Source organism: Gavia stellata, chromosome 13, assembly GCF_030936135.1.
Source record: "Gavia stellata isolate bGavSte3 chromosome 13, bGavSte3.hap2, whole genome shotgun sequence".
NCBI lineage: Eukaryota > Metazoa > Chordata > Aves > Gaviiformes > Gaviidae > Gavia > Gavia stellata.
In genome coordinates, this window is record NC_082606.1 from 12,734,325 (window position 1) to 12,761,558 (window position 27,234).

General features: G+C 37.6%; 1 protein-coding gene across 1 annotated transcript; it reads right to left on the reverse strand.

The window, feature by feature from the left end:
- On the reverse strand, positions 1-26,735 carry CEP152 (centrosomal protein 152). Its single transcript, XM_059824014.1, has 27 exons — positions 26,649-26,735; positions 23,865-23,965; positions 23,553-23,619; positions 22,983-23,327; positions 22,308-22,476; positions 21,431-21,571; positions 20,326-20,465; positions 19,832-20,032; positions 18,212-18,359; positions 16,578-16,669; positions 15,564-15,727; positions 14,770-14,977; positions 13,780-13,893; positions 13,529-13,659; positions 13,214-13,342; positions 12,936-13,071; positions 12,008-12,187; positions 11,198-11,470; positions 10,594-10,725; positions 9,660-10,310; positions 7,848-8,022; positions 6,199-6,378; positions 2,766-2,847; positions 2,574-2,680; positions 1,681-1,837; positions 1,301-1,404; positions 1-1,033 (listed from the first exon to the last, which is right to left on the reverse strand). Exons 1-27 carry the CDS (start codon positions 26,733-26,735, stop codon positions 18-20), a joined length of 5,430 nt encoding a protein of 1,809 aa, XP_059679997.1. The 3' UTR covers positions 1-17.
- Between the last annotated feature and the right edge of the window lie 499 nt (positions 26,736-27,234).

Here is a 27,234-nt window from a genome sequence, read left to right on the forward strand (position 1 = left end):
GCGGGCTATCAAAACCACTATCTTGCTGAAGAGACTGGGGATCCCACACCGTTTTTTTCCAAGCATTTCTTGCAGCATTTTCCTATTTTTGAATCTGGCGATACATTGAGTTGTGTGACAGCAGAATTGGATTTGTCAGAGTTGAGGAATGAAGTATGCTCTGGGTTTGTTATCAGGTGGCCTCTACTGTAAACTTCAGTGCTGCTTTTTGCACTGAGAATCTTGCCATTGCCATTAGAATTGTCCCTCCAAGAAGTAACAAAATTTTCATCTGCAGGCGAAAATGACCTGATGTGACGAAACTCTTTACAGTATGCAGTCTGTGCTTGCACATTAGTACTGGCTGGCTGTTCAGGATACAGGAGAGGCGTATCACTACAATCCAGATGCAGACTTCCATTCATGGAACTCCATTCACCGCAACTTCCTTCATCCCTTTCTGGAGTTTCTTGAAAATCAAATTCCTGAGTTCTTTTAGATTTAGTTTTCCATTTTCCACATGACTGGATACATTTATCCTCTTTCAAGACCATTCTTTCATTCTTGCTCTTAAGGATATGATGACTTGGCCCAGAGATGTTATGGCCATTTGTAAAGCTAGGTGCATGCATATCTTCTAGTGTTACTTGAAAAGCAGGTGAAGGAGGATTCTGATGTGCTCTATTACTAGCAGCACATAAGAGTCCTTTGTCTACATTTACAGTGGGGCCATATTTTTCTCTTCTTCCATCTTCATTTGGATAAAACTCTGACAGAGCATCTCTTGAAGCACCATCCAGATTTTTAGAATTACTCCCATCCTGAATATTTGAAGTCACTGTTTCATGAAGCATATGTTGAGTTTCAGTCTGCATTGCACCAAACTGCTGTCTCAAGTCATGTGGCACGTGTTTCTGAACAGCCTTATCATTGGCTTTTTCTGTAATGCTTTCACCACATGATTTGCTTTCCATATGGTTTGACCTAGTCTGAAGCATGGGATCTCTTTTTGAGTACTCAGCTCCAGGTGGTAGATCAGAATTTAACAGCAGAGCTAGGAGAGGAGGGAAGGAAATAGATTAATTGAAGAAAATGTTAATGCTGGAAGAAAAACTAGGTTCTTTGGTTTGGTTTTTGGTTTTGCTTTTTTTTTTTTTTTTAAATAAAGAATTGCAAGCATTGTCAAAATAAGCAGCTTGTATTTATAAGCTTGCTAATGGAAATGTAAATAAGTAGTACTTCACTTTCCATCTGCATTTTCATTACTACATCTATTAAATCAATATGATCAAGAAGAGAACAACTATAGAATCCAACATACCTGAGCGGGTAGATTTGCTTTGGGGAACGTGTCGAAGAGGTGTTTCAAGTCCTTTAGCCATTGTAGCAAGCTTACTGGCAGCATTCATTATTTTCTTTTCAGCTCTGCCAAGAATTGCAGAACATAGGAAAAAAAATAATTAAAGTTTAAGGGTAATTCCTTTTCAACTCTGCATTTTACTTCAAGGTAATGTTAGCAAGAGTCAAAGAATACTGAAATGACAGTATGCCAGACTGCTCAGCAGTGACCCCATGCCAATCCAAGCAGACTGGCAAGACTTCAGGTCAGACACTGTTTGCTCCAAGATGGACAAACACCAGATTAACATCTAAACACCTCTTTCAAAACCAATAGTGATTTCCAAACATACTTGAACTTACCCTTCATGTTTCCCATTATCAGTAAGAAGTTGTTGAAGGCATGTCAAGTAGTATTTGCGCATTTTCCGTGCTGTTTCTTGGCGCTCTCTTAAAACCTCTGCTTTAATCATTTCAGTGGCTCGCTCCTTACTTTCACGGATATAACAAAGCATATCACCTACAAACACACTTCATTAGTACCAGTTTTCCCCCCAGACGGGGAAAAAAGCCAACACCGCAAACTGGGATTGTCTAGCAGGCCTGGATTTACCTGCCAACATTCCAGCCAAATCCTTGTGCCAAGTGTTACCTACTGGATAAATGCCACTGAAGACCAGAGCAGGCCGATTATGAAGCATCAGACAGGAATTCAGTTGTCCAATTCTGCATCTTCAGCAGCAATAGAAAACACTAGGCACAGGGATTTGGGAGGAACGTTGCCTGGTAAAATGCGGGTCTAGGAATTCTTCAATGGCAGTGCAGCCGGCGTTTGGGGACCTGCTGCACTCAAGGAAGACCTGGCGCTACACTTAACCCTCTCTCCTCAGCCAGAAGGTTGCTGATTAAGCCAGAAGGCAGGATACAGCACAAGAGAAAAGCGGATTCTCCCTCAGGACAAGTTGCAGGGTACATGGATTGTTTGCTGGAGAAACAACATCAGTTCTCAAAATACACTTTACCACTTTAAAAGACATAATACAGTGCAACAAAGCAAGGGTGGCATAACAAGGCTTCATCCATTGCAATTAATCTCGTCTAAGATTATGGTGACAATTCGCTCTAGTAAGAAGGAAAAATTTACTTCTCATGCGATTTGGCTGTCAGATTCCTGTGCAAGTTGGCTGAAGGAGGAGGAAGTGACAAAGTAAATTATTTTACTCTCCTAACTTTTTAGCTAAAACTTTAGTACTTACACTTAATCTTGCTCACAGCTTTAATGTACTGAGCACGCATTTCTTCCAGCCCTTTCACAGAGTTACAGGATGTACAAGGTTTTGAGACTCCTCCCTTTGACTGTGACCTGAAATGCACATAAGTCACACTGCACAAGAAAAGTAGCTTATATCTTATAAAAAGAATTCAGCTTGTTTAAATTTTTTAAATACCTTGGTGGTGTTCCCAGGTCTTTCAGTTTAGTCTTCATCTCAGAGTTTTCTGCAATTAGAGCTTCTAGAACCTTCTCATTTTCTATTAAAAAAGATGAACCATAATTCACTGCATTTCTTTAATTTAAAGTTGAGTTCAACAGAAGTTACTACATACACTGCTGTCTCTGGTATAACATATGCCATTATTAACACTATGCTGGAGGCAAAACTTCGGAGACACCAGGTGTACATGTAGAGAAAGGACGGGGGAAAAAAAATAATGAGGGTTGTTTTGACAAACGCTGGAAAAGAATTACTAATTTGTAGGTTAGCAATTGTGCTTTCTTTGGGGTGGAGAAATAAAATATAAAACTTGGTTGTTGGTGGTTTTTTGGGTTTGGGCATGTTTTAATAACCAAAAGCCGGTATTACAGAGAAAGGCTGGACTTCAATGCTGAACTCTGCTCAATGCTACTAAGAAGCATACAAATATTATAATGAGCCACCCCAGAGAATGAGAAGACAGCAGAGCTGAAAAAACCCAAAGTGTAGGACTTCAAGCTGATACTGAAGACTGCTGATCATGGCATACAGATAGTCCACCTGTGGGTCACCTCCTGAAAGTTAAAGAGCCTTAAAACCTATTTATTGGCTATGTAATCCAATCTAAGCAAATGATTATTTTTAAAAAAAGGGTACAGGTATTTACCATAACTTGAAGAATTGATGGATAAACTTGGATCGATCCATGAAAATCAACAGTTCATTACTAGCTTTCCTATTTTAGGAAAGAAAACCAACATGAATTGAACACCTACACTGAATGGTGGAGATACCTCCACTGCACCCAGCCACGGAAGTTCTCACGTGAACCGTGGCCTAAGGAAAACAAAGGCTATCACCACACAACAGAGGGCATGTCTTAAAGACAAGTCTTCCTTCTGGAAGACTCAATGCTTTCATTGGTAGAATATGAGGACCCAAGCTCTAGGAAAGACACAGACAAGTTTGGCTTGCTTCCTTCTCTAGGATGATGTGCAGAAAAGCAAAAAGCAAGCAGCCATCCTGGAATGCAGAGAAGCAATTTATGGCCTTTGGAGATCCTCATTTGTGGTTTGAATCTCATTCTGAGCAGTTGAGAGTTGTATCTGTGATGACCTTGGTGACAGCAGTAGCCTCTGTTTTCATTAATAGACCTCCTATTATCCTTTAATTTTTCCTCCAGTCCCCAAGGAAGTTTACACGCTATACGGTTGTCAACAAAAGAACACAGAAATAATATTATGCAAAACAGTGCACCTTACCCACCTGGCCTTACTCACGCATCTGCAAGCTGGCCAAAACCTTTCCCTTACAAACATACAGCATTTTACTCATCCTCAGTGAGCACAAAATTTATAGAGCAGGCAACTGAGACTTTTCATTAAAAGGAAAAAACCCACCCCCCACAACACACACAAACCACAGCCTTTGGCAAGTAAGACTATTTAGTCACTTGGTACAACCTACTACCTCACATCTGCTCTCTCCAAGCTGACCATTTGCCAAACCTGCTCGGAGTGGCCACAGTGATCTTTCACTGAGGCATGCTCAAACAATTCTACAGAGGTACTGACCCTCAGGATGCAACTTGAGACCTCTCCTGAACGAGAACCTTCAGCAAGTCCAATGCCTGCCATGGTCTAAGGAGAGCCTAAAAAAACTCCCTGAACAGTATTGTGTACAGCTTCAACTGATGAAAACACTGCGGGGAGAATGATCCTCTTATTCAATCACCAACATGTTTTCCTTCAGAGAAAACATCATTCTCTGTTCTGCTCCTAAAAACAAAGACCTCTACTGACTTCACTACAGCTGAATAAGGGGATAGAGTTCCTCAGATACCAACTGAATGGGAACTGTGCTCCATATGGTACATTACGCTCAATTAGGAAAGAAAAAGTTCTTGAGCACAGGAACGAAGAAGAACAGACATTCCTCCTACAAATCCTCTCAGAAATAAACCTAGACAAAAGGAATTCTTGTTGCTCTCAGAGACAGATGAACCAATATGACTTCCTCTGAGTGAAAACCCTACATGCAAGGCCCATAGAGGGAGACACACCCACAGGAGTAGTTACAGGTATGGCAAAGGGGTTTGATACGCCAAAGACTTTTCATCCTCGTTAGACCTGATTTTACTATGGCCAGAAACTTCTACCAAGTTAAATAAAGTAATGAAGGATGGAGGCTATTATCCTGAAAGGATGACAGAGGTACATGGTGCAACAGCATCCACAATAAACACAGGTATCGATATCAAGTCAGATAATATTGCAATTGACTAAACTGATGGCCAAGTCTCAGGGAGGTTTTACCACCAGGCACTATCAGTCTATCCACAGAAGGTGATACAGATATTGAGAATGCCAAAAATAAGGACAGCAAAGAGAAGGCAATCACAACAAAACAACACTACCCCACAGCCAGTGGGGTGTGTATCAAACAAGAGTACTGGATACCACCACTAATGAATCAGAAGCGGTCTCCTACAATAGAGGAATCTCAAGCAAGTTACTTTGCACCATCTTTTTCCATCAGAAATAACTTCAGAAAAGCCTTATTTCCATACTACAGGCAGAAGCCTTCCTTTCAGTGACTCTTCCACAAAGAGGGTGGATATTTCACATCCATCATTGGTAGAGACAGTCATCACATAGGAAAGAAAGATTTAAGAACTAGAGACCTTTTCTCAGTCATCTGTCCTGTATATCTCATTTCAAAGTGACAAAGGAAAAAGAACACCTTGATTTAAAAGGCCAGGAGATGATATAAAACCTACTTAAAACCTACTTTAAGGTTTAAAAAAAAAGGAAAGAAAATAAACAGAACTACAGTGTCAAGCCATTATTAACCGCAGGAAGGTACAACAAAACTGTGGTCAATAACTTACTACTACTGGTGCCATGAGGAACCACAAAACATTTGGGGCCACTCTGCTCTTTATACTCCCGGTATGGGGGATGAGTATGTTCATAGTAGCAGTACAGCCTCAAAGACGACAGCTAAAGACCTCCATGACTGATATACATTTATAAGCGTATGTGTGTACATGCACATATGTGCATTATCTGTATAACGCTCATGGGCAATGTGATCCACATGTACACATACTCAAAGAACATTTGCCACATGTTCAGTTTTCCTCTATTCTTTTCCTGATACAAAAGAAAGTACTAAAGAGATAAGTAACGTTTAAAGCCAAGAGGGTGGGTGGGTTTTGGCGGAAGAGGGGGGAGGAGAGGTCAGCTTGTGGTTTTTTGTTGTGGGGGGTTGGTTTGTTTGTTTTTAAGTATGCACACATACCCATTCCATCCACTGAAAACTAAATGATGCCACAGATGGAAGAGACTCATGCAGCCAGCAAGGCAGAGCCATTCAAAGTTGTCTTTAGGTAACTAACAATCCTAACCTTGGATTTGCTCTGACTTAGCTTCATGTTCCTTCACAGCAAGCTGAAGATGTTTGCGGGCTATCTCTAGCTCTCTTTTCAAGTCCTGGCACACAGTCTCTCTTTTTTCAAGCTCCTGGCAGCAGTGTTCACAGCAAAAATCTTCCTGAGACCCAAGGTTCCTTTTTGTACGTTTCTGACCTGCAACAGTAATTACTAGAAGTTATACATCAACCATGGGACCAAGAAAAAGAATCAAGTCCAACCTTATTATTTCCAGTGCTCTAGTTAATCTCTCTCTTGCTGGAAAGCATATAACACATTAGTCTAATTAAAATAATCACAAGAGGCTGGAAACCTGTTATAGAAGGTGCAGCAGCATCTATCAAGTTGTTGAGCCCTCACAGCCTCAATGCGCTCCCATCAGCGATGATTTGAGTCTTCAGTCAGCGATATGAGACTTGTAGGTTGATTTTTTAATTTAAAAAAAAAAAAAAAAAAACAAACAAAACCAACAGCCAAGCAGGGTCTTTTGGAGTCAGCTGAAGAAAATTCTTCCAGCTGGGAAGCCTCACATGCAACTGAGTCTAGTTAAGTTAAGAAATCCACAAAGACTGGGCTTCCAGGAGAGCAATGGCTGCTCTCTATAGCCAGGACAGGGAGCTCTATAGACAGGGAGCTCTAGAGACAGAAGAACTGCACTGCTTGTATTGTTTTGTGTTTTATAGATGGTTTGTTATTTTGGTGTCGAAGGAATTCAAGCCTCACTACAGGCATAAAGCCAAAGACTCTCTTGGGTTTTCTTGCTTTATGTTTTTCAGTTGCGTAAGAATGCAAACTAAACAGAAAGCCCTAAAGAGACTTCTGTGCCTCCCATGAAGTTTTTCCCCAGCTACACTGTCTCCAGCTTTGCCATAGTACATGTGACAGCTTTGGGAAGAGCTACAACACTGAAGTATATACAGGGGGCGGGAGGGAAAAAAAGAATTAAAAAAAAAAAAAGAGAAACATCACCTGGGGATTTGAATTTTTTCAACTACGTTCTTGATCAAAAGAATTGGAAAAAACTACCATGCCAGGTGAAGTATAATTCTTGATAAAACAATATATTTTACATGAATGCAGAATTCCTTGTCTCATCTAATGTCAAGAACAAATAGTATAATTTGATCTTCAAAGCTCTGATTTAGAATTACCCATTTACAAGACATAGTTTAGGCCATACCATGCTCATCACGATCAACACTGGCTTGCTTATGAGCTGTTATATACCAAAGGGATTAGTGTTCCTGTTCATGTCCACAACCCCCAAAGAGTATTTACATCTGCAGCAGATATGGCAGTTATTTCTTTAGTCCTGAAGAACGGCTTTAAAAAGCAGAAAGCTACTCGCATTTAATAAAATGAAACCTTAAAGCCTAGCATTACATCAGTAAGCTGGAGACCAGTACCATTTGTTGCATAGTTTCTGACTTTAACATAGTCCAAGCTAATGCAACATTAAAAAACCTTGCAGTCAGAAGAACTGCATCTTCCTCTCTCACCCAAATATTCACTGATTAACTAACTTTGCACTACAGTAATCAATAAGACATTGGCTATTAAAGACTGCTACTAACAGGCTTAATTTGATGATACACAATTTGCCAGATTAAAAACAAACACAATACCTTCGTCTGTTCCAGTTTCCTGGAAGGGTGGCTGTCTTCTTGGCCCCCTTTGTGCTTCTGCTTGGTGTCCAACATTGTAGACAGGAGGTCTTGCCATGTCCCCAGTTTCTCCTTCACCACACTGCAGGCAAGTGTATGCTTCTTTATTTACATTACTCAGTACCTTTTCATATTTCTGCAATTAAAAAAACACTTCCTGAAAACTCAACAAATAGCAAAAAAAAAAAAGTGTTCCACACTATCTTAAAGTTGGTAAGTAGTATGTCAGGCATAAAAACAAGCAACCCTGGCCACCAAGTACCTTTAGTAATTGTAATGCAGGTGCTTTAAACCTGCAATAGAACTGCAGATTGCAGCTCCAATCAGGAGGAAAATGTGTATTCTAGCATACAGAATTTTTACTTAGTGTAATTCACTGCAGCAGTAGTACCTGACTATCTTGAGTTTTAATTTTGGAAATGTCAGTAGCCCTTAACATTGCAGAACTCTATAGTGTCTTTTAAAAAACAAGTTAGCTTCAACTATTCAAAGGCATATCCAGCAGAAAAAGGGGTTGGATCGATTCAGAGTTTCTGCACAAATATAGGTAGTAGAGGGACAGGAAAGTCATCCAAAAAAATGTAACTCCTTTGTCTATTGTTATTACGGTAGCATAAGAAAAGAAATTACTAAGAAATTACAAAGACTTCACTGGATAAGGCAGTTCAAGCCAACCAACATTTTGAAGTTCAAAGACACATTAAAAGCAGTTTACCAAGAGACATTCATATCTATTACAGAAGATGCATCAGGCATAGGAAAAAACTTCCAAATCTCTTTACCATCATGAAAAAAACCACATGACAAGGAAACTTTAAAGGACCACTTTCTGAACAGAAACATATTATCACTAAAAAACTGGGTAATATGAGAAATCACTTCATACTCATTTCCCCGCATCCAGCCTTTTCTTGATGAAAAAAAAAAAGACAGTTTCCTTTTCTCCATCCTATTCTTGGATAATTCCCCAGCTGCTAAATGCTGGGTGACAATGGCATTTCCGGTGGGATGCTCCCCATAATTAAAAACTTACTATAAACATTAAGTATTGCAAAATGAGGAATCTGCCAAAACAATAGAAACAGAAGCTTTTGGACAGAATCCTACTTAGCCCCAAACTCCTCTAGAAGAGGGTAGGATGTCTTTCCTCATTTGGGCAGGCACATTGAAAAGTATTTCCTAGAGCCAAAATAAAAGTTAAGCAAGACTATTATTCCCAAGATAGATCAGTTTGTCAGTTTTTCAGTTCTACTACAGATAATCTGCAAAAAGGATTTACTGTTTTCATCTATATTTGTATCAGAAGGGGCAAAGAGTAACACGATCCACTATCATTATCTGATCATCATTACAAACTGCAAATTTCTCAAAAAAAGAAAAAAAAAAACACAAAAATCTAAAATGGGCCTTAATCATAGAACCCACCTACAAGGTCATAAGGAGCCTTCAACTGGCTCCCAAACTTAAGATTGTGGATTCATCTCCTTAATTTATGAATCTTGGCATTAAAGAGTGACGCTCCTAACCTGACTTTCTCTTCTTTAAAGATTGAAGGTGTCAAAGCTACATACCCATCCTTTCCCTTTTCACTTGCTAATGATAGATTTAGCCCTCTTTTACAGTTTTAAAGGGCTGTTATTATCAGTGAAATCAAATGTTGGATTCTCCGATTCTCAGGATTACATGGATATGTTACTTTGCAAGAAAACACGTATGAATCTGACTTCTCAAATCCCTCTTCTGGTTGGCAGTTACAATTTACAGAAATAGTACCTCTTTCCATTCTCTCTCTTTCTTTTCCAGGATTGTGTAAACTGTGGTTCTGTAGGCCTTTTGTAAGCAAGCCTTCAGTTTGTCTTTGCATTGATGGCTTAATTGAACATGAGTGTCAAAACACTTATCCTTCCAAGAATGCTTACTATGTGTGCACTTGACTAGTTCTTCATGGATTTCACTCAACAGGTACTCAAGCTCAATCAGAGTCTTCTCCTCATACCGATTAATTTCATCCTGCAGTCTCTTTGTTTCCTGAGCCTCCCATTCTCGCTGCTTTTGGTCTAGTAACATCTTTATTTCTGCCTCTTTCTGAATGGAGAGATCATTCTTCTGCTTTGCAAGATCCTGCTTTGCTGTTGCAAGTACCTCTTTAATTCTGTTTCTATGATCATCTAAGAATGATCGGTAGTCTCTCTCATTTTGTTCTTGTATCTGCAGGATTTCTTCTTGCTTTTCTTTGTTCCACTGAGCACGGGCTTTTGCTAGTTCTGCTTTGATAGCTGCAGGGATTTCTTCTTTCTTTAGCTCCAATTCCTTCTTGAGAGAAATTACCTTTTCTTCAAGTTCTTTCATTCTTGGTCCAGATTTCTCTGTATTCTCATATTCTTTCTTCCATTTCTCTTCAGCAGCTGAGAGAACTAGGGCTAACTGGTGAATATATAACACAGTCATTGTCAATATATACATACATTTATATAGATGCATAATATATAACCCTGGGTCATTATCAATCTATTGGAGATTATTTGCAAATTATTTAATAAAAATATAATCCTATATAGGCAAAAAAAAAAGGATCCGAACCAGAGCACACTAGAAACATCTTTCCTTAATGATTCCCCGCCTATGTCTGCATTCATTCCTCAGTAAGATATGGGATTTGGAAGACTGAACTGTTTATCAATACACACATACAAGCATTTTGGGCTACCTGCTTTGCTGCAGTCTCTTTGTGTTCTTTTTCCCATTTTTCTTGTTCTATCTTTAGATTTACTTTGTATTCTTTGAGGTCTGTTAATTCTTGCAGCCACCTGGCACGAGCTTGGGTTAAAGCTGCATCTACCTATAAGCAGATTAAGAAAACCCTACTTCAGTCACCACCACCAAATACATTTCTATTATTACTTTCATGTAGCAGTGAAAGAACATATTTCCATTTGGATTGCCCACGTTTACAGAAATTAAAAGAATCAGACCAGCAGCATCTGATGCATTTCTTGATGCAAAAATGATACCAAAATAACAAATATGCAATTTATTTTTCTTAACAAAATGGTATAAATTCTAAGTTAGCTTTGCTCAGTTCTGTTCAAAACTCCTGCAAAACTTGTCAAAACTGTGTGGAAAATTAACAGCTAGAACAAACAAGCGACATGCTCCAGCTTCTTTAGAATTTTTTTTTTTAAATATATTTCTACTATAGCAAGTATGAACTACTGAGCAGAAAGTTAGTGGAAGAGAACACTTTTTTTTAGTGACTTAATTGCACATGGCAGTTTCACAGGCTCCAGGCAGACAGAACAATTATTTGTTACCTGGCTGGCAAGATTTTTATGGTATCTATTTTCCAGTTCTATTTCAAATTCTTTTACAGCCTCTTCAGAGGCCATATTTTCTTTCAGAACCTTCTGGATCTGCAGCCTCTGGTCTTCAACAATCCCTTCTAACTCTTTAGTTGAAGCTTCATCCACAACTGTTACTCGATCAGTTTGGCTGCTGCAGTCGTTACATTCAACTACAGTTCTTCTCATTTCTTCCAGCCTACTTAGCCATTCTCTTTCTGTTTTTGCAAAGACTTGTTCGTTATTCTAAGGAAAAAAATATTTTTAAAGAAAATCTCCCCCGTGTCCAAATAACTAGAATTTCAGTGGTATTTAACAAACAAAACTCTGTTTACACCAATAATCTTCCTAACAGGAGAAGAGCAAAACCATGGTCAGAGAGCAGAGAGTTTGGTAAAGAATAAGTTGGTTTTTCTTCCTTATCACAGCTTTCTTCTATGGGATAGGATACACAAAGGACTTTTATATGATACCTGAATGAAACAATAGAAAGTGTAACCACTGACCCAGGTATCAGGGTGGAAAACTCTAGCATATTACCAGCTGTGACATTCAGGACATTCTGCATGTTACTTTACAAGATCTAGGAGGTTTTTTTTTCCAAAATCTGAAGCATGTGTAATACCTACTGACGTCTTCAGAGGCTCCTAAAGTGACAGGTCCTTAAAAGCCACTTCAAATGGCAGAATAACAGTGCATAAGTCTATCTACATTCAAGTTCTCCTTCTGAAATAAACAAACCAACAACAAAAAATTTGAAACCCTCTGGTCTAAGTTCCACACCTCTTTTTCTTCCTTCTCCCAGTGAATTTTGGCTAATGCAACTTCCTCTTCAACCTGCTGTTCTTTTTCTTCCAGCCACTGCTTCTTTGCTGCTATCATAGAACTGCTGTGTTTCTCTTCAAGCTCAGTCCTCAGAAGTTTAAGAGAGTCTTCTTTTTCTTCTAGTAGCTGTTTCTTGAGCTAGGGAAAAAAAATAATATTAAAATTAAAGTATTCTCCAAGGCATAGTGAACCGCTCTGGTACAAAGTGATGAGAATGCATGAGAGACATGATTAACTCTCTAGAGACTGTGCACTGATCTTAGTGATGACACCTGGACAAGAGATTCAGCTCTCAAAAGGAGGTGCTTTAAGGCATGATATCAGAGGTTATTAGAGGCTATTGCTCTAAAATAAGTTTTCTTATCAAGCATCTTTATTGTCAGCATACTTTGAGCTGCACCTCTTCACTTGCTTAGCGAGACGGTTGACCTAGTTTAGCAATTTCACACTGATATCTTCAGAAGAGCAAAGTTTTTAATTAATATAGCAGTCTAAATTCATTATTACTTAAAAAACCCCGGTATTTTGAGATCAGTTTTATATAGGGAGAAGAAAACTTGTATTGTCAGTCAGGTTTTTGGAAAATGACTCATGAATGTAAAACCTCACACTGCTGACTGAACAGTCCTCAAGAGTTAAAGTTATGAAAGTTGACTACATGAAAATTAATAGCTATTGGAAAAGGTTACTTCTACAATATTTTAAACCCCAGGACACATCAGCAGGTTTATTTAACAGCCAATAGGTCACATGTATTAATTTTCTGATATAGCTGCATCTCTTCCAAGTATCTTCCCCAAACAATTACAAAGTTAAATACACTTACGGATATTACATCTTAAAAATAGTCTGAAATGATATGGTTTATAGGTATTTCCATTAGTACCTTCTCTTCCTTCAGCTGCTGCTCTTGCTCAAACTTTTGCCTTAAAGTAGCTTCCAAGGTGTCCTTCTCCCCACAGACTCCAATGTAACATTCCTTCACTGCAGTCATCTCTCTGTTCAGGTCCTCTATGTTAGCCCTTCACAAGACAAATTATTTATTATCAATTAGTCTTTACACTCACAGGACAGCAAGTCTGTTTAAAAACAGTGCAACTAGCAGTGAGGGCCAGACAGAAAATGTGAAACTTTCAGTAAAAGTGAAAAAATGGTAAGACTCACTTTAACTGCGAGATTGTCTCTTCGTAACTTTGAATAAGCTGCTGTTTTTCTGCAGTGTACCTCTCCATCAGGTCTTTCTCAAAATGTGCTTTTGTATCCTCATGATGTTGCTGATAAGTTCTTTCACACCTACGATTTCAAGAAAGGAGAACAACTACCTAGGATTTTTTTTCCCTTTTAAACGGCCGTCAACTTTTCCTTAAGTAAGAAACTAGATTTCTAATGCTGACCTCCCCTTGTACCAGAGAGCTGGTACAAGATGATACATGCAGGCTAAAGGTCACAAATGGAACTACACGGAGTTAACAGACTTACCTGTCAATAGCTTCTTGTTTATCCTGATCAAAATCCTGAACCATCTTTCTCATCTGACAACAGAGATCTTGATTTAAGCTTTTCAGCTTTTCCTCATTTTTCTTCAGTTCTTCAATAGTCAAAGTATGGTTCTGGACAAACAAGGGTTAGGTAATAGGTGGGTTGTAAAGAACATTTTCTAATTGCAGGTTTTAGCACAGAGGGGTTTTTGTGGGTTTTTTTTGTAGGGATAAGAAGCATCTCTGTCTCACCTCAACTTCTTGCAGCAAAGTTTCATTAGCCTTTCTGAGTTTCAGAACTTCTTCCTTGAGATTATCAGAAAACAAAGGACTGGCCACTAAAGTATTGTTCAGATTTGTGACAGGCTAAAAATAAACAAAATTAAGATGATATCTTTCAAGATATCCATGATTTAGAAGTTGATGCTTTTAAAAAGTTAAAGCTGTCAAAGAAAAATTTTACTTAAAAAATAGAAAAACAAAAGGAAGTTATTGCAGTGCCAGATATAACAGTATCACTGTTACTCTAGATGAATTCTTGAAACTCATAACATCATGAAGGTTTAAAGCAGCACACACTCGACATTGTGTTTGCAAGTTGAATGGCTACTATCATCCAACAGAGAGCACACTTCTCAAGCATATTATATTCCCATCCCACATCCAGGTCACAATATGTAGATTACCAGAGCAGATGTTACAAGTCTGATCAATTTATAGTGGGAAGTTAGTAATGGGGTGAAGAGAGATGCAGTATCAAAGAGATTCCTTGTTGATCAGCTCACATAGTGAAGACCCTCTGAAGGCACTCTGTTTAATGTTTCATTTGTATAACCTAACAATACTATCAGCTTTCTCAGACGAATTACAGCTTTCTCAGACGAATTACAAGGTCTTTTTAGCTAAAGAAAACCTACTTTCCTCAATGAAATTTAGTTCTGAAAAAAGCAGAGTGGCCATTAAGTGCTATCAAGCAAGCAAGCCACCGTATCAGAACTCACCTAATAAGGCATATGCTGCCCAAGTTCTATTATTCAGTTTGGTTCTTTTTCAAAGATACAAAACAAGGTATCATCCAAATGACAATACTATCCTTGAGATCAAAGACAGACTTACTTAGTTGCTATGAATATTCAGCTGTGAGTAAATTCTTTGGTCCATTTTCATAAGAAGTTTAAATGTTGGTTTGATTCACTAAAATCCAGTGCATCTTTACATTTAAAAAAGTGTAAAAGAACAAACCTCTGACTCTTTTGATGCTTTTTCTGCTTTCAACAACTGCTTGTATTCCTCTGATGTCTTCTGGCAATCTTTAAGATCATTTTGTAATTGAGTAATCTGGTTTCTCTTCATTTTATTACTGCTCAATAAACGTTCCAGCTCACCTTTTAATTCTACAATAATTTCATCTTTAGAGAGCTCTTTATCCATGTCTCTGTTCTGTATTGCACTATTAAGGAAGACATAACCAGTTCACTATTTAAAAGACAAAAACTATTTATCTGAAAGGTAGTGGTAGTGAAGAGAAGTGCAACTAATGCTACTAGAAATAGAGATGTCTAAGAGGTAATAGTAAAAAGAATGAGAGAACATGAATATAAAAGCCATATGCTTTTTCATGAAGCTGCAATTAATGTACAGAAAACTTGTTCATTCAGCTGTTTCCCCAAAAGATTCATTCTCACATGATGTGAGGTATTTTGAGACAACTCAACTGGTTGTTTTAAAAGACAGCTTTAGCATTAAGTAACTATGTGGAATCTTTGAGCAAAAAGGTATCCATGCATATAATCCATACAATCCAAGGAACAGCAACATAGTCCCTACAAAATCCAAAGATTTATTATGCAGCAATTAGGCATCCTATTTATGGTATTAGTCCAGTTCCGTGTTTCCCAGATTACCTGGCAATACAAGCAGCATTTCAAATATCTACTAAAAAAAATATGTTGATCCAGTAAGACCATCTTTTACACATCACTTGTATAATTTCTTAAGGATTTTAGATCTTTTTTTCAAAAAGAATCACTCAATACCTGCAGAACCTTGGTTTCTTCCCAGTGATTTTTTTAATTCCCAAATCTACATAGGAATCACCCAGGTTTGTATGCAGCTCTCCACCTGCATCATTCAGAAATACTCCAAGCTTGGCAGCAGATTCATACAAAGCTATTTCTTCCTTCAGTTCCATTAATTCTTCCTTTAAGGAAGAGACAGAAAAAAAAAGTATGCTGAGCAGAGAAACTCCAAGCAAACACATCAGGCCCATGATAACTCTTTCAAAGAAAACAAATACACAGAGCTATTCTTTCTAAGTATAGTTGTATTTAGCTGTATTTACTTGACTCATGCAACATTAGTTTTACTTATTTATACTATCATTTCTGATACCTCTAGCAAAGCATATGTTAAAACTACAAATTAGTTAGGGAATATTTTCTGTTGCTCAGTATATTCTATTGGTCTTATTACAGTTCATAGATGAAGTTAAGTATTATTTCTTTTTCTCTTACTTATTCTTTCTTCCTGCCCTTGTATAGTAAAATGAATGACAACAGAAAAGTACATAGCTGGAAAAACAGCCTATTTCTCTAGTACTTACTACGATTCATAATTTCCAAGATGATAGATCTACGTCAAATACATGAGCTGAATGCAAAACACAGACTTCCAACTCATATTTTACAGAGGACTCTTGCATTCCCTTTTGCTGGCAAAAGGTAAATTTCAGAACGTAGTATCTCCAACTATCCCTATAGCCTAATTAAGTTATGAGATTCTCAGTACATAGAATTCACATTCTTCTCTTTCCATAAGTACGTTAGATAGATGTATGATATCAGATTTGTGCCGATACCTATGCCTTGCTGTGTTTTAATAAAAAAAAAAAAGTCCAACATGCAACACTGGGAGATGAAGTAGTGGGTAGTCTTTTACTGAAATGAGACATGCTTGTTTCCCCTACAAATGAAGAGTTTCAACTACCACCCTCTTAGCTATGCCTGCCCCCTAAAATCAAAACAGTAAAATATTTAGTAAAATTAATTAACCTGCAAAGCCTTGTTCATGTTATTGCTTATCATGTGTGCAGACTGAGCTTGTTGCAATTGAAACCGTAACTGATTCGTCTCCTGCATCGAGCCTATTGCATGAAAGAAAAGGGAGAAAAAGAGCAAGTTATAAATATGCAAGAAAGACTATGCAATCTGAAAAAGATCACTGTTAAAAACAGTGATGTTGATTCCAGTAATAGGCATTACTCTGTTTGTATTTCCTTGAGTTCATTAATGGAAAATACAAATAATGAAGGCAAGACTATTTTCTGCCTGAATTGAGCAGGTGAAGGTTACTACAGGTCTAATTTAAACTGAATTCATTTTAAAGTTTAGAAACTACAGTGGCTTTATTTCTCAGAATTTTTAATACTAGCTTTAAAATAAATACCATGAGGAGCAGGATGCTCCAAATGTTTGCTTTCCTTGTAGCTCACTAGAAGCAAAAAATGACATTGTGCGATTCTACCAGAAGTTTAGCAGGAACAGGACCACCTTGGAAAACAGGCCACTTTCCCCTCCTCCCCAGGTGAAAAGTTTAGCTCTATCAGTTTCCAAATTCATTACTGCTTTGAAGCATTTGATGAATATAGCACAGAAAAATCCTGGCATTTCTTCAATTGACAATTGCACTCTTAAAATCTCCCATCACGTTTATAATTACTTATTTACCACATAATACCAATGCGATAAGCTTTTTCTCCTTCTCTATCCTGACATTTAGGCTCTCTCTAGAGAGATTTTTTTCTTCCAGACTACCACAGTTCTTAAACAGAACATGCTCTTAAATTAGGATCCAGGAAGACAGACGTTTCGTTTAATTAAGATGTTTGGATTCTATGAAAAGATATACATTACTACTAAAAGACTTCAACGTGTAAAGGTAGGCACAAGTCAAATACACAAAGAGCAGAATATTTCACATGCTATTCCTACTGATAGAAGTTTACAAGAACCAGCCTCCAGCCACAAAAACAATTCTTTTCTTGTTGAATTGCCATTCTAAATTCACATCTCAAGTCAAATGAAATGGAAATGGCCTCAAGTTGCGCCAGGGGAGGTTTAGACTCGATATTAGGAAAAATTTCTTTACTGAGAGTGTGGTGAGACACTGGAATAAACTGCCCAGGCAGGTGGTGGAGTCGCCATCACTGGAGGTGTTCAAGGAACATGTGGACGAGGCATTGTGGGACATGGTTTAGTGGGCATGGTGGGGTTAGTTGATGGTTGGACTTGATGATCTTATAGGTCTTTTCCAACCTTAGTGATTCTGTGAAATGCCTAACGTAAAAATAAGTAGTTTGCTCCCAAAGGCTGTTATTTAGTCCAAAACTAAGTTTACACATATGCAGCACAAAATACATGTAAAAACAGTTAAACTGCTGTTATTTGGGGTTTTGGTGGGGGTTTTTTGTTTGGCTTTTATTTTATTTTTATTGTTTTTTACACTTCAACCTAGACTTAACTAAACTTCATTTAAGTCTGACTAATGCACTGCATAGGAAATGGTCTAGTACACATTTAGCTTGCTGTTGATTCCATTTCAATAGGAAAACAGATGTGCAATTTCATACTTCAAAAAACTGGAGCCATTTCTGCAAGGAAATGTAAGGTATGAGTAAAAGGCTGACCGGTTTGCAGTAAATTTGCACATTGCTTTTGGCTTTCTTCCAGGCTTCTTGTCAGTCGATTTATTATTTCAGTTTTTTCGCATTTGGTTTCTTCCAGCATTTTTTCAAGCTGCTTAACATGTTCTCCTAGATTTTTGCAAAGCTCTTTCTAGGAAGAGAGATTATTTTTTATTCATGTTACAAACATCCAGCCATCTAAGACAGTTTCAGATATAGAAAGAGTCAGTACATACAAGACACAGGAGAAAAAGAATCAATCAGATACCTAAAGGGGCAGAAGCCAGCTAAATCAATCACAGATCACATGCTATCCTTGGCTGACAAGTCATCTCTTACAGCATCAAAGTTAAGTTTTCACTAGGAGACAGTAAGTATACTTGTATATAAACATACATGGATGTGAACCATTTCATCCTAGAACAGTTAGTTTTCAGCATGTCAGATTATCCCCTGTCACTAATCACATACAGCGATAGTCTACTGCAGAAAAATTAAGCCCTCATGTTATTTATATTAAGCCTGAGCTTAACTTAAGCTCAGTTAAAATAAACTAAGTCAAACTAGCATGTTCCAATGCTCCGTAAAAGACAAACTGTAGTTTTTTCACATGATACACAAAGTAGATCTTCATATGGCATTGCTTATACTTACCTACACAGATCTGGGAGGCACAGTACCTCATCTTTACACCTTTTGACTGTTCTGTTTTCTCTCAAAACCAGGAGATCTCTCTAAATACCCCAAACATACTATCATAAAAAACTTTTTTTGCAGTAGAGACAAAGCTGTGTAAGCTTTGTTGTGGTACTAATAGACAGAAATTTGGCAGTGCATTCTTGTTTACAAGCAAGTGCTAGTTACCTTTTCAAACATACAACTCATTTTTTATGCATATTTATGTTGAGACAAGAATTACAGACCTAGAATTAAAGAAATATAATTCTATTTCCATTATGTGAAACAAGAGGACAATTTATTAAGGCCTGCCTAGACTAGACTACATTGCTTGAATATTTCTAATAGTGTAATGGACTCATTATATGTCAGGTAGCATAATTTTAATAAGCTCTATAAGCATATGACACAATCCATATCCAACTCCATCTTGAAGCCAGCCTTTCCCCCCACCCCCACTCCCCCGCCTCCTTTTAAATCTGTACTTCTAAAATAAAGTGACTGATCGCTGGTTAGGAATCCTTGATCATTTTGAGACTAAAGCTTGGTGATAGACTGTTTAATAAACAGTTTTTCTTGCAGCAAAAATATCACATAATTTCTTAATTAGTTCTTTTCTTTCCCAGATTTATTTGACAGTACTCTTTCAAAAAGAGATTGTGCACAGAATGAAAGCTGAGAGAAACTAAAGACAATGAATTCTTGCCTCCTGTGCATCTGCTATGTACAAACACAACCTGAGCTCACAACTGCCTGCAGATGTTTACAAAAACATACCACATAGGCTTCATAATATTGAGACTTATGTAGAATTCCCTTTCCATTTGCTTAGCAGCTTCCAGAACGAGTTATTAGAATTATAGATCAAGAAGTGCAGTTTAAGAAACATGGGGAGCTCTACGGCCTCTCCAGTACAGTACTCAGCATCCTAAAATAATTTCTCACCTGCTCTCGGAGTGCAGATTTTGTACTATCAAGTTTCTGCTCTAATGATAATACTTGTTTTTCATACTTCTGCTTGAGTGCTGAAATAATGGCCTCGTGTTGTTCTCTGGCTCGCTGAAGGGCATCTGATCGCTGAAGTTCTAATAGCTGCTTCTGCATGCTTTCCATGGCGAACTCTGCCACTTTGGATTGCTTCAATACCTGTAGGAACAGTATTAGAGTACCTCCCAGTTACATATATTTTATTTTTGCTCCAATATTCTGTATGCCAATTCAATTTTTTTGTGCAAGAGTTGCTAAAAGACCTCAGATAATGCCTGAATTTTAATACAAATTATTTGCCACCAGTGCATCCTATTCGTTCATCATATATTCAGCTTCTACAGTGATCATGAACAGTGTTTCAAGAGACTAGTATTTATGTTTAATGCAAATGCACCACAAATATGACTACAGACCTTCCACAATAAACAGTTTAAGAATATTTATCGTACCTGCTCCTCATTAGCAGTAAGAGTTTGAATTTGAGTTTCAAGGGCCTTTATTTGACCTTCAAGATGCACTTCCCGTTCCTTTCCATTCTGATAGAGCTTTTGAGACTCATGAAGACTAACAGCCAAACCATCCTTTTCATCTTAAGAGACAGACATAATAACTGTGTGAGAAACGTGGCCAGCCACCCAAAAACTTCATGCAATATGACTGTTCAGCACCCCTGCTCTACGGAACCATTTGCTACAAGCCCTCTGTTTCATACTGTGGGCAACAAGCAGAAGGCAGAACAAAAACATTCGGTCAGTCTCCATCTAGTAACCACTTTCTCCCTCTGATAGCTGGAAGCACTCTGATACACCGTACCTTCAGAACCTCATTCTGAAACAACCCCCCATTCTGTCAGCACTAGGAACTAGCATCATCCCTTACACCATTTAAAGAGAGAAACAAAATAATTCCCCTGGAGGAACAGCCAAGACACAGCAAAATGGTTGACAGCTGAAGTTTTCTCTCTCCTTCGCTCATTTTGCATTCTAGAAGTTATATTCTTAATTCTTTAAGATCATGGCTTTTTTTGTCTGTTCCTATAAGAAAAGGGAGATCAAGACAACCACCAGTCTTCACTACAGCTTTGATCATTTTGGAAAAGCTTCTCTCTACATACAGTAATAGCTTGCTAAACCAGATAGCATAAAGAAGAGTTTTAATTGATGTACACTCCTATTGGAGTTAGGGTTTTTTGGGGGTTGGATTTTTTTTTTGTTTGTGTTTTTTTGTTTTTTTTTTTTTTACTTTTAACACACTACTTTGGCAAACTTCTCACTTATCTATGCATTTTTAATGCCTGGCACATGGGGACTCTGGAATACACTGGTGGTCCTAAGAATGCAGTAAAACTTAAGACAGTTACACAGTCAGGCACCAATCCAGAGAATTTTCTGTAAAATAACGTTGAGGGAAGAGGGTTAGGTCCACATAATCCCAAATCAAGTTTATAAATATGAACAATACCCACAGAGTTACTATCTAAATCAAAGTTTCAGAATAAAAATGTTGCTAGACATAAAATCTAAGAATTAAGAGATCTGTACAAAAACATTTTACCTTTGACCATTGAAAGCTGGTGATTCAAATACCTAATCTGCTGTGCGCTCTTTTCCAGCTTTTCATTAAGTTCTTCCAGTTGTCTTTCTCTTGCTTTATTTAGAACTTGAAGTTGAAGAATCTGCATATTTTCTGAAGAATCTGCCAAATTTCAAACAGCATACAAACAAGTCAGCACAGTCAACTAACCAAGAAAGGTCATGGTTGTGAGTAATTCCTGCTCTAAGATACTTCTTTTATACAGTGAACCAACAGTGAATTTGGCACAAAAATCACATCATTTTTTAATCCATGCTTGATTCACACCACCTGAGCTGCTCTGGTAACAATGGCTGAAGAATTGTAGGAACTACCAATGCAATTCAAACTTAACAGCAAGCCCAAATAAAGGTTTACATGCTGCAAATTCACAGACAGTCTTGTGCCAACTATAAAAGTTTTCAAGATGGCTAACAAGCAAAGTAGTTCTGTCATTTGAAATGTACCTAACAGAAAAGCCCAACGTGGCATCAAGCAAACTATGTTTAAGGTACAGCAAGTTATTATTTTCCAATATCATGAACAATACAAAGCACCAGCAAGACTTGAGATCAAGCCATCAGAAATAATTTCTTTCACAGTCCAACCAGTCAAAACTACATTTTTAATAGTCCAATCAAAAAAAAAGCTGATTTCTAGATAAAGTGGAAAAACAAAACAAAAACAAAATTAGGGCTATCCCAATGTAAGCTTAGAGCAAAATAAAAGATCATATACATGAACATACTTCTAGTTGTCCTCTCACTAGAAATCTACTGAAATCAACAGGTTTTCTGTTGCTTATTTCTGCTGGACTTGTCACACAAGCTTATTTCAAGTCTAAACAGCAAACACTTACTTTCATCATTGCCCAAGAATTCATGTTGCAAATCTTCAAACAATTCATTCCTTCTGGTTCCTTCTTGGATTACTGGAATTTTTTGATGAATGCCATTTTGGTATGGTTTATAAGTCACTTTGTAAGATTCTGGCGATTGCCCACCGACAACGTCAGATGCAACAAATTGCTGTTGTAACAATATATACATAAGAGGAAATAAATTAATAAATAATAAATTAAAACTACAACTGTAGTCTTGCTCAATGAAAATATTTTCCATTTTACAGATCAACATTAAAAGCCCTAGTAGCTCTTCATTTTCAGGCTCCAATCCAGCACACCATTTAAGCGTGATAGAAATTTTCATGAAAGCTTCCACTTTAGGACAGCAGTGATGCGTCAGCTTCAATAGAGTAAGCACACATTTAAGTGAATCACATTCATTCTACCTCATGGAATTCTACCCAGCCAACAAGAGGGGAAAAAAAAAAAAAAATCATAACATGCATATATGAAAATCCCATTATTTAACACTTTGTTGTTTTAACATGCAAAATAGACTACAGAAACCTCCCATCACTGTTTAAACTGATAATAAGAGACTGAAAGCATTTAGAAATCTTACTACCAATAGTTAAAGACTTGTGAACATTTTCCAAAAGAGACAGAAAAACGCATCAGCTTCTGAAATACCTTAAGATGTTCCTTTGGAGAATCTGGAAAATGTATTATTTTACTTTGCTGATTGTTAAATTCTGGTTTATTGCCATTTGTATACGGCCTGAAGTTTTCAGGAAGATGATACATATTGTTCTGTTGGTAACAACTTGGAGCATTAAACCCATCTCTACCAAGATACGCATCATCAGGATCCTCTTGACCGTTCTGGACACAGTATTCTTCTTTAACATCATATAAATGTTTCGTCTCTTCATCGTTATGTAGGCCATTCCAATTCTTTCCATGTTTTTCAACACGATCTTTTTGCTGGTCACACAAGAATTGTTCAGGGTACAGATTTTGTCCTTGTTCATAACCCTATTAATTGATAAGAGGTTTAGAATTGCGCTCTCAAAACGCAGATTTCCCCCCACCTCCCCTTTTTTCTGGGGTTACCAGCCCTCAAGTTAGAAATACTTCAAATTAATAGCAAAATATGTCACCTACATGAAAAGTATGTCTCTAATGAATTTAAATAATATTTAGCATGTTATTATGAACAAGCAGTTCCTACTAATTACATCACTGCTCATACAAGCTTACATTTTGAGGATCACTTATCAATGGATGATCATTCCACCTTCCATCATGCTTCCCAGGCTCATGTGATCTAGAGAAAGACAAGCAGCTTAACTATGTACTTATAACTTCAGGATAAAACAAAACAAGCCATCTCTTTGTTAAATTAAGTGGCATCTAGTTTGTTTCTCATGGAACACAAACCATACTGCAAACTGCACTACAGCTCCCCTTTTACTTGGATTGCTTTTATGCATCAGCTGAGATTTTGCTGAGATTTTGCTCTATTCTCAAAAGCACAACATAAACCATAAAAAATGATGCAAAATGCCTTACTGCTCCTCAGTCTTATGAATGCTACAGTCCGAACAGCTGGAGAGCTGGTCTCCACTGTCCTCCAGCATATCATGGGGAAGGTCTGTCAATAGTTGTTGCAACTGAAACAGAAAAACCAACATTCATTATATGCTTTTCAAGACAATGCATGCAAGTTCAGTCCAAAGAGACAGGCGAAATACACCACTTGCACAAAACTCTGTTTTTTTCCTCCATTGAAAAGCTCACAACACTGGAATTCACAGAGAGACTTATACCACAGAATGCTTAATAAACTAGAGTACCAACCTAATGATTTTTCTGGCAAACTCTTTTTTAACAAGAGCTGCACCAAAAAGAAGTAAGGGAAATGCCACCAGATAGACGTGTCCCAGAACAGACTACTTTTGAAGAATGATTTGCAAACTGATCATGCCAAGGTTTCTCCTCCCTAAACCCCAGGCAAGAGAGGTACTAGACATTCAAAACGCGATCCTTCTGAGGAGTCTGGATTGAAATGCAGATAAGAACTTTTCAACCAGTGTTACTAGATGCAAGAAGTCATCACTGCAATGATTAGTGGTCTGCTCATGTGTTCAGGTGAAGTCACCAAGCAACTAGACACAAACAGAAAAAAATACCACCACTTCTAATTCAGGAAATAGATAGTTGTGCCACAAAAAAAACCAACCCACAAACAAACCACAAACCCACACACCGCCCTCCCCAACCAAAACACTCCTGAACTTACTTGTTGTAATGATTCCCATACAGAATATACCTCTTCTTCCAATTTTCAGAGAGGCTTTGATATGGGGCCACATATTGGGCTTCTTGTAGATCTGAGCTATGCAATGTCTTTTTCTTATTAGGTGACTTGAGAACTACCTAATATATTCAGAGTTATTACATGCAGTTTCTGAACCCTAACCCTGTTTTTCTCCAAACTCTCAAAGCATGCGTTAATAAGAGCAGAAATATTAGCTATCCCATGCTAAATACCTTACTAGCTTTTTCGGTTAAAAAAAACAAAAAAACCAACCCCAAAATTATCATCCATAAAAAGTTTATCTTAAAGATATCATGTTTTCTCAGTTGCTATTTCAGATGCTCTCTAAGACCAAAGGTTAGGCAAGAAGTTAAGGACAACTTTTCTAAATGCCTACGGAACAACAGAGCACCAAAAGTTCATTCCTAGAAATTCACCAGTGGCATGAAGAAGTTTCTCTATCATTAGGGCACTCTCTAGATTTATTATATCTCAGCTTCAGGAAGCAGGAAAGGAAAGGCAGCATCATTCACTGAAGATCCCCTTTCCTTTGCCCTACTTGCAACCAAGGACATACTCAAGCACCATAGGCTTTGCTGGTCTCGCACTGCTTTGGAAACTTAAAGTCAAGAGAAAGCAGCGCATACGCAGTTCGCAAAACATCATCATGAGAGTTTATATTTAAACTGAGCTCAGCCTACCAGATTAGCTAGCACAGGACTCCAGACATGGGTAAGCATCACCCAATTCTTAAGTTAGTGTTAAAGTACTCTCCTACGATGTAGATCTCCCCAGTTTTCAAGAAAAAAACCCACCTGATTTACTGTGGCAGAAAAACTAATGCAGAAATTCTTGGATTACGTCTTGACCAGGGAACACAGCAGAGCCTGTGTTTTAGCCTCCTAGCAGGTTAAAGTCACATCCCACTGAAATATCTACATGTACAGTTTTGTGAACCCCACCTTACCCCAGTTCAAAGGTGCATGACCTACAAGGATTATCACTAACTTATTCCAAAGAAGCTGCTTTGTTTGTGGCCATTGCCTCTTGTTCTGTCACTGGGCATCACTGAAAAGAGCCTGGCTCCATTGTCTTTACATCCTCCTTTCAGATGTTTATGAGATTCTCCCCGAGCCTCCTCTTCTCCATGTTAACACTCCCAGCTCTCCCAACCTCTCCTTATAGAAAAGATGTTTGCCTCAACACTCTGAACTTATAATCCTATTTATGAACTCTTTCGCTCACTCACTGTAATAACCCTACAATTATTTCACTACTTGTTCTCCTGCACAAGCACAATATTCTTTATCTGGGTAGAAGGTTTTGGAACAGACATCAGATTCCCTACAGAGTTTGCAATAGCATCTTTTCAAGTTTAACAGCTATTGTTCTACTACACATTTTTGTGAGCATTTGTGTCTACATTACTTACACTCTAGACTGCGATCCCTGAAGGGATTGGGGAGGTTACCTGACATGAACATGATTTACCACCTTGTAAGAAACCGTTACGCCCATTCATGTTAAACACACATTTTGCCAATTCTTTCTATGAAACAAAAAGAACAGAAACATTCAAAGTATTTCAACTCGAAAAAACCCCCAAAACATTTGAATATATTTTTCTCGATATTAAAGTATGTAATTTACCTTATTATAATTATTGCTCATTCTTTTCTAAGCTAACCAAATTTTCAAGTGAAAGAGAGCTGTTGCTTTCTAAGTATTTTTAATAAGTGAAAAAGCTGTCAAGAAATACAAAATGTAGGTGACACCAGCATTTTGCATTTGATCTACTGCATACGCAAGGAGTAACAGTGTTCCAGCCACGACACACGACATAGCAAGGCTCTTAAGATGCAGCATCTCATTATCTCTTTACTTTTTATGCTGTTCTTGCAAAGCACAGTCTGCACTGTTTAGCTCTTACCAAAGACAGCATAAAACTTTCTTATTTTTTTTAAACACTTAAAACAGAAATATGGGAAGAAGCTAGATATACAAGCCTTCAGATTAAATAATTTGTTCTTTTTCACCTCTTGTTCTCTTGCATAATCCTCTTGGTCATAGTCTTCATCTTCATGTTGAGTTTGTAGAGCTCCACTATCAAAGTCAAGGGACATGGTTTTCTAATAATGTTTTTGAGTATCCAGCAAAACCTACTGCAAGACACAAAAACATCACAAATGAGTAAAAGGGGGGGGAAACCTAAAAGTACCACTCTCACTCCCTGAATTAAGTAGCCAAACACACACAAAACCGTATTTTTTGAAACAAACATTGCACATTACCTATATCATTCACTTGATCTTTTGTTTCTCAGTATATCCAATGCTACTAATTTCTAAGCAGGTACCACTTTAAACAGCTTATTTGGGCTTTTCATATGCTGACATTATGAGATTACTGAAGTTCACTTACAACCAGACATTATTTTCTTCAAGTTCTAACACTATATGTTACACATATGCTATGATATGTTGACAGTTATGTCCACTTTAAAATCTTGCTTCGTTTATTTCTAGAGAATAACTAACTATATTTTGTACTAAATACTGAAAGTATGCTGCTACTTGCGCATTTGGATAATAGCTCTGACAGGAAAAATAGGAAAACTATCAT

Bases quoted from the DNA above. Each gene is read 5' to 3' on its own strand.
- CEP152 (XM_059824014.1), bottom strand. From the start codon at position 26,735: ATGTCCCTTGACTTTGATAGTGGAGCTCTACAAACTCAACATGAAGAT. The intron at 23,328-23,552 runs GTAAGCTTGTAT...ATCAATTAATAG, and splicing joins TGATAAGTGATCCTCAAAAT to GGTTATGAACAAGGACAAAA. The intron at 13,343-13,528 runs GTAAGTCTGTTA...TTGAAATCGTAG, and splicing joins AAACAAGAAGCTATTGACAG to GTGTGAAAGAACTTATCAGC.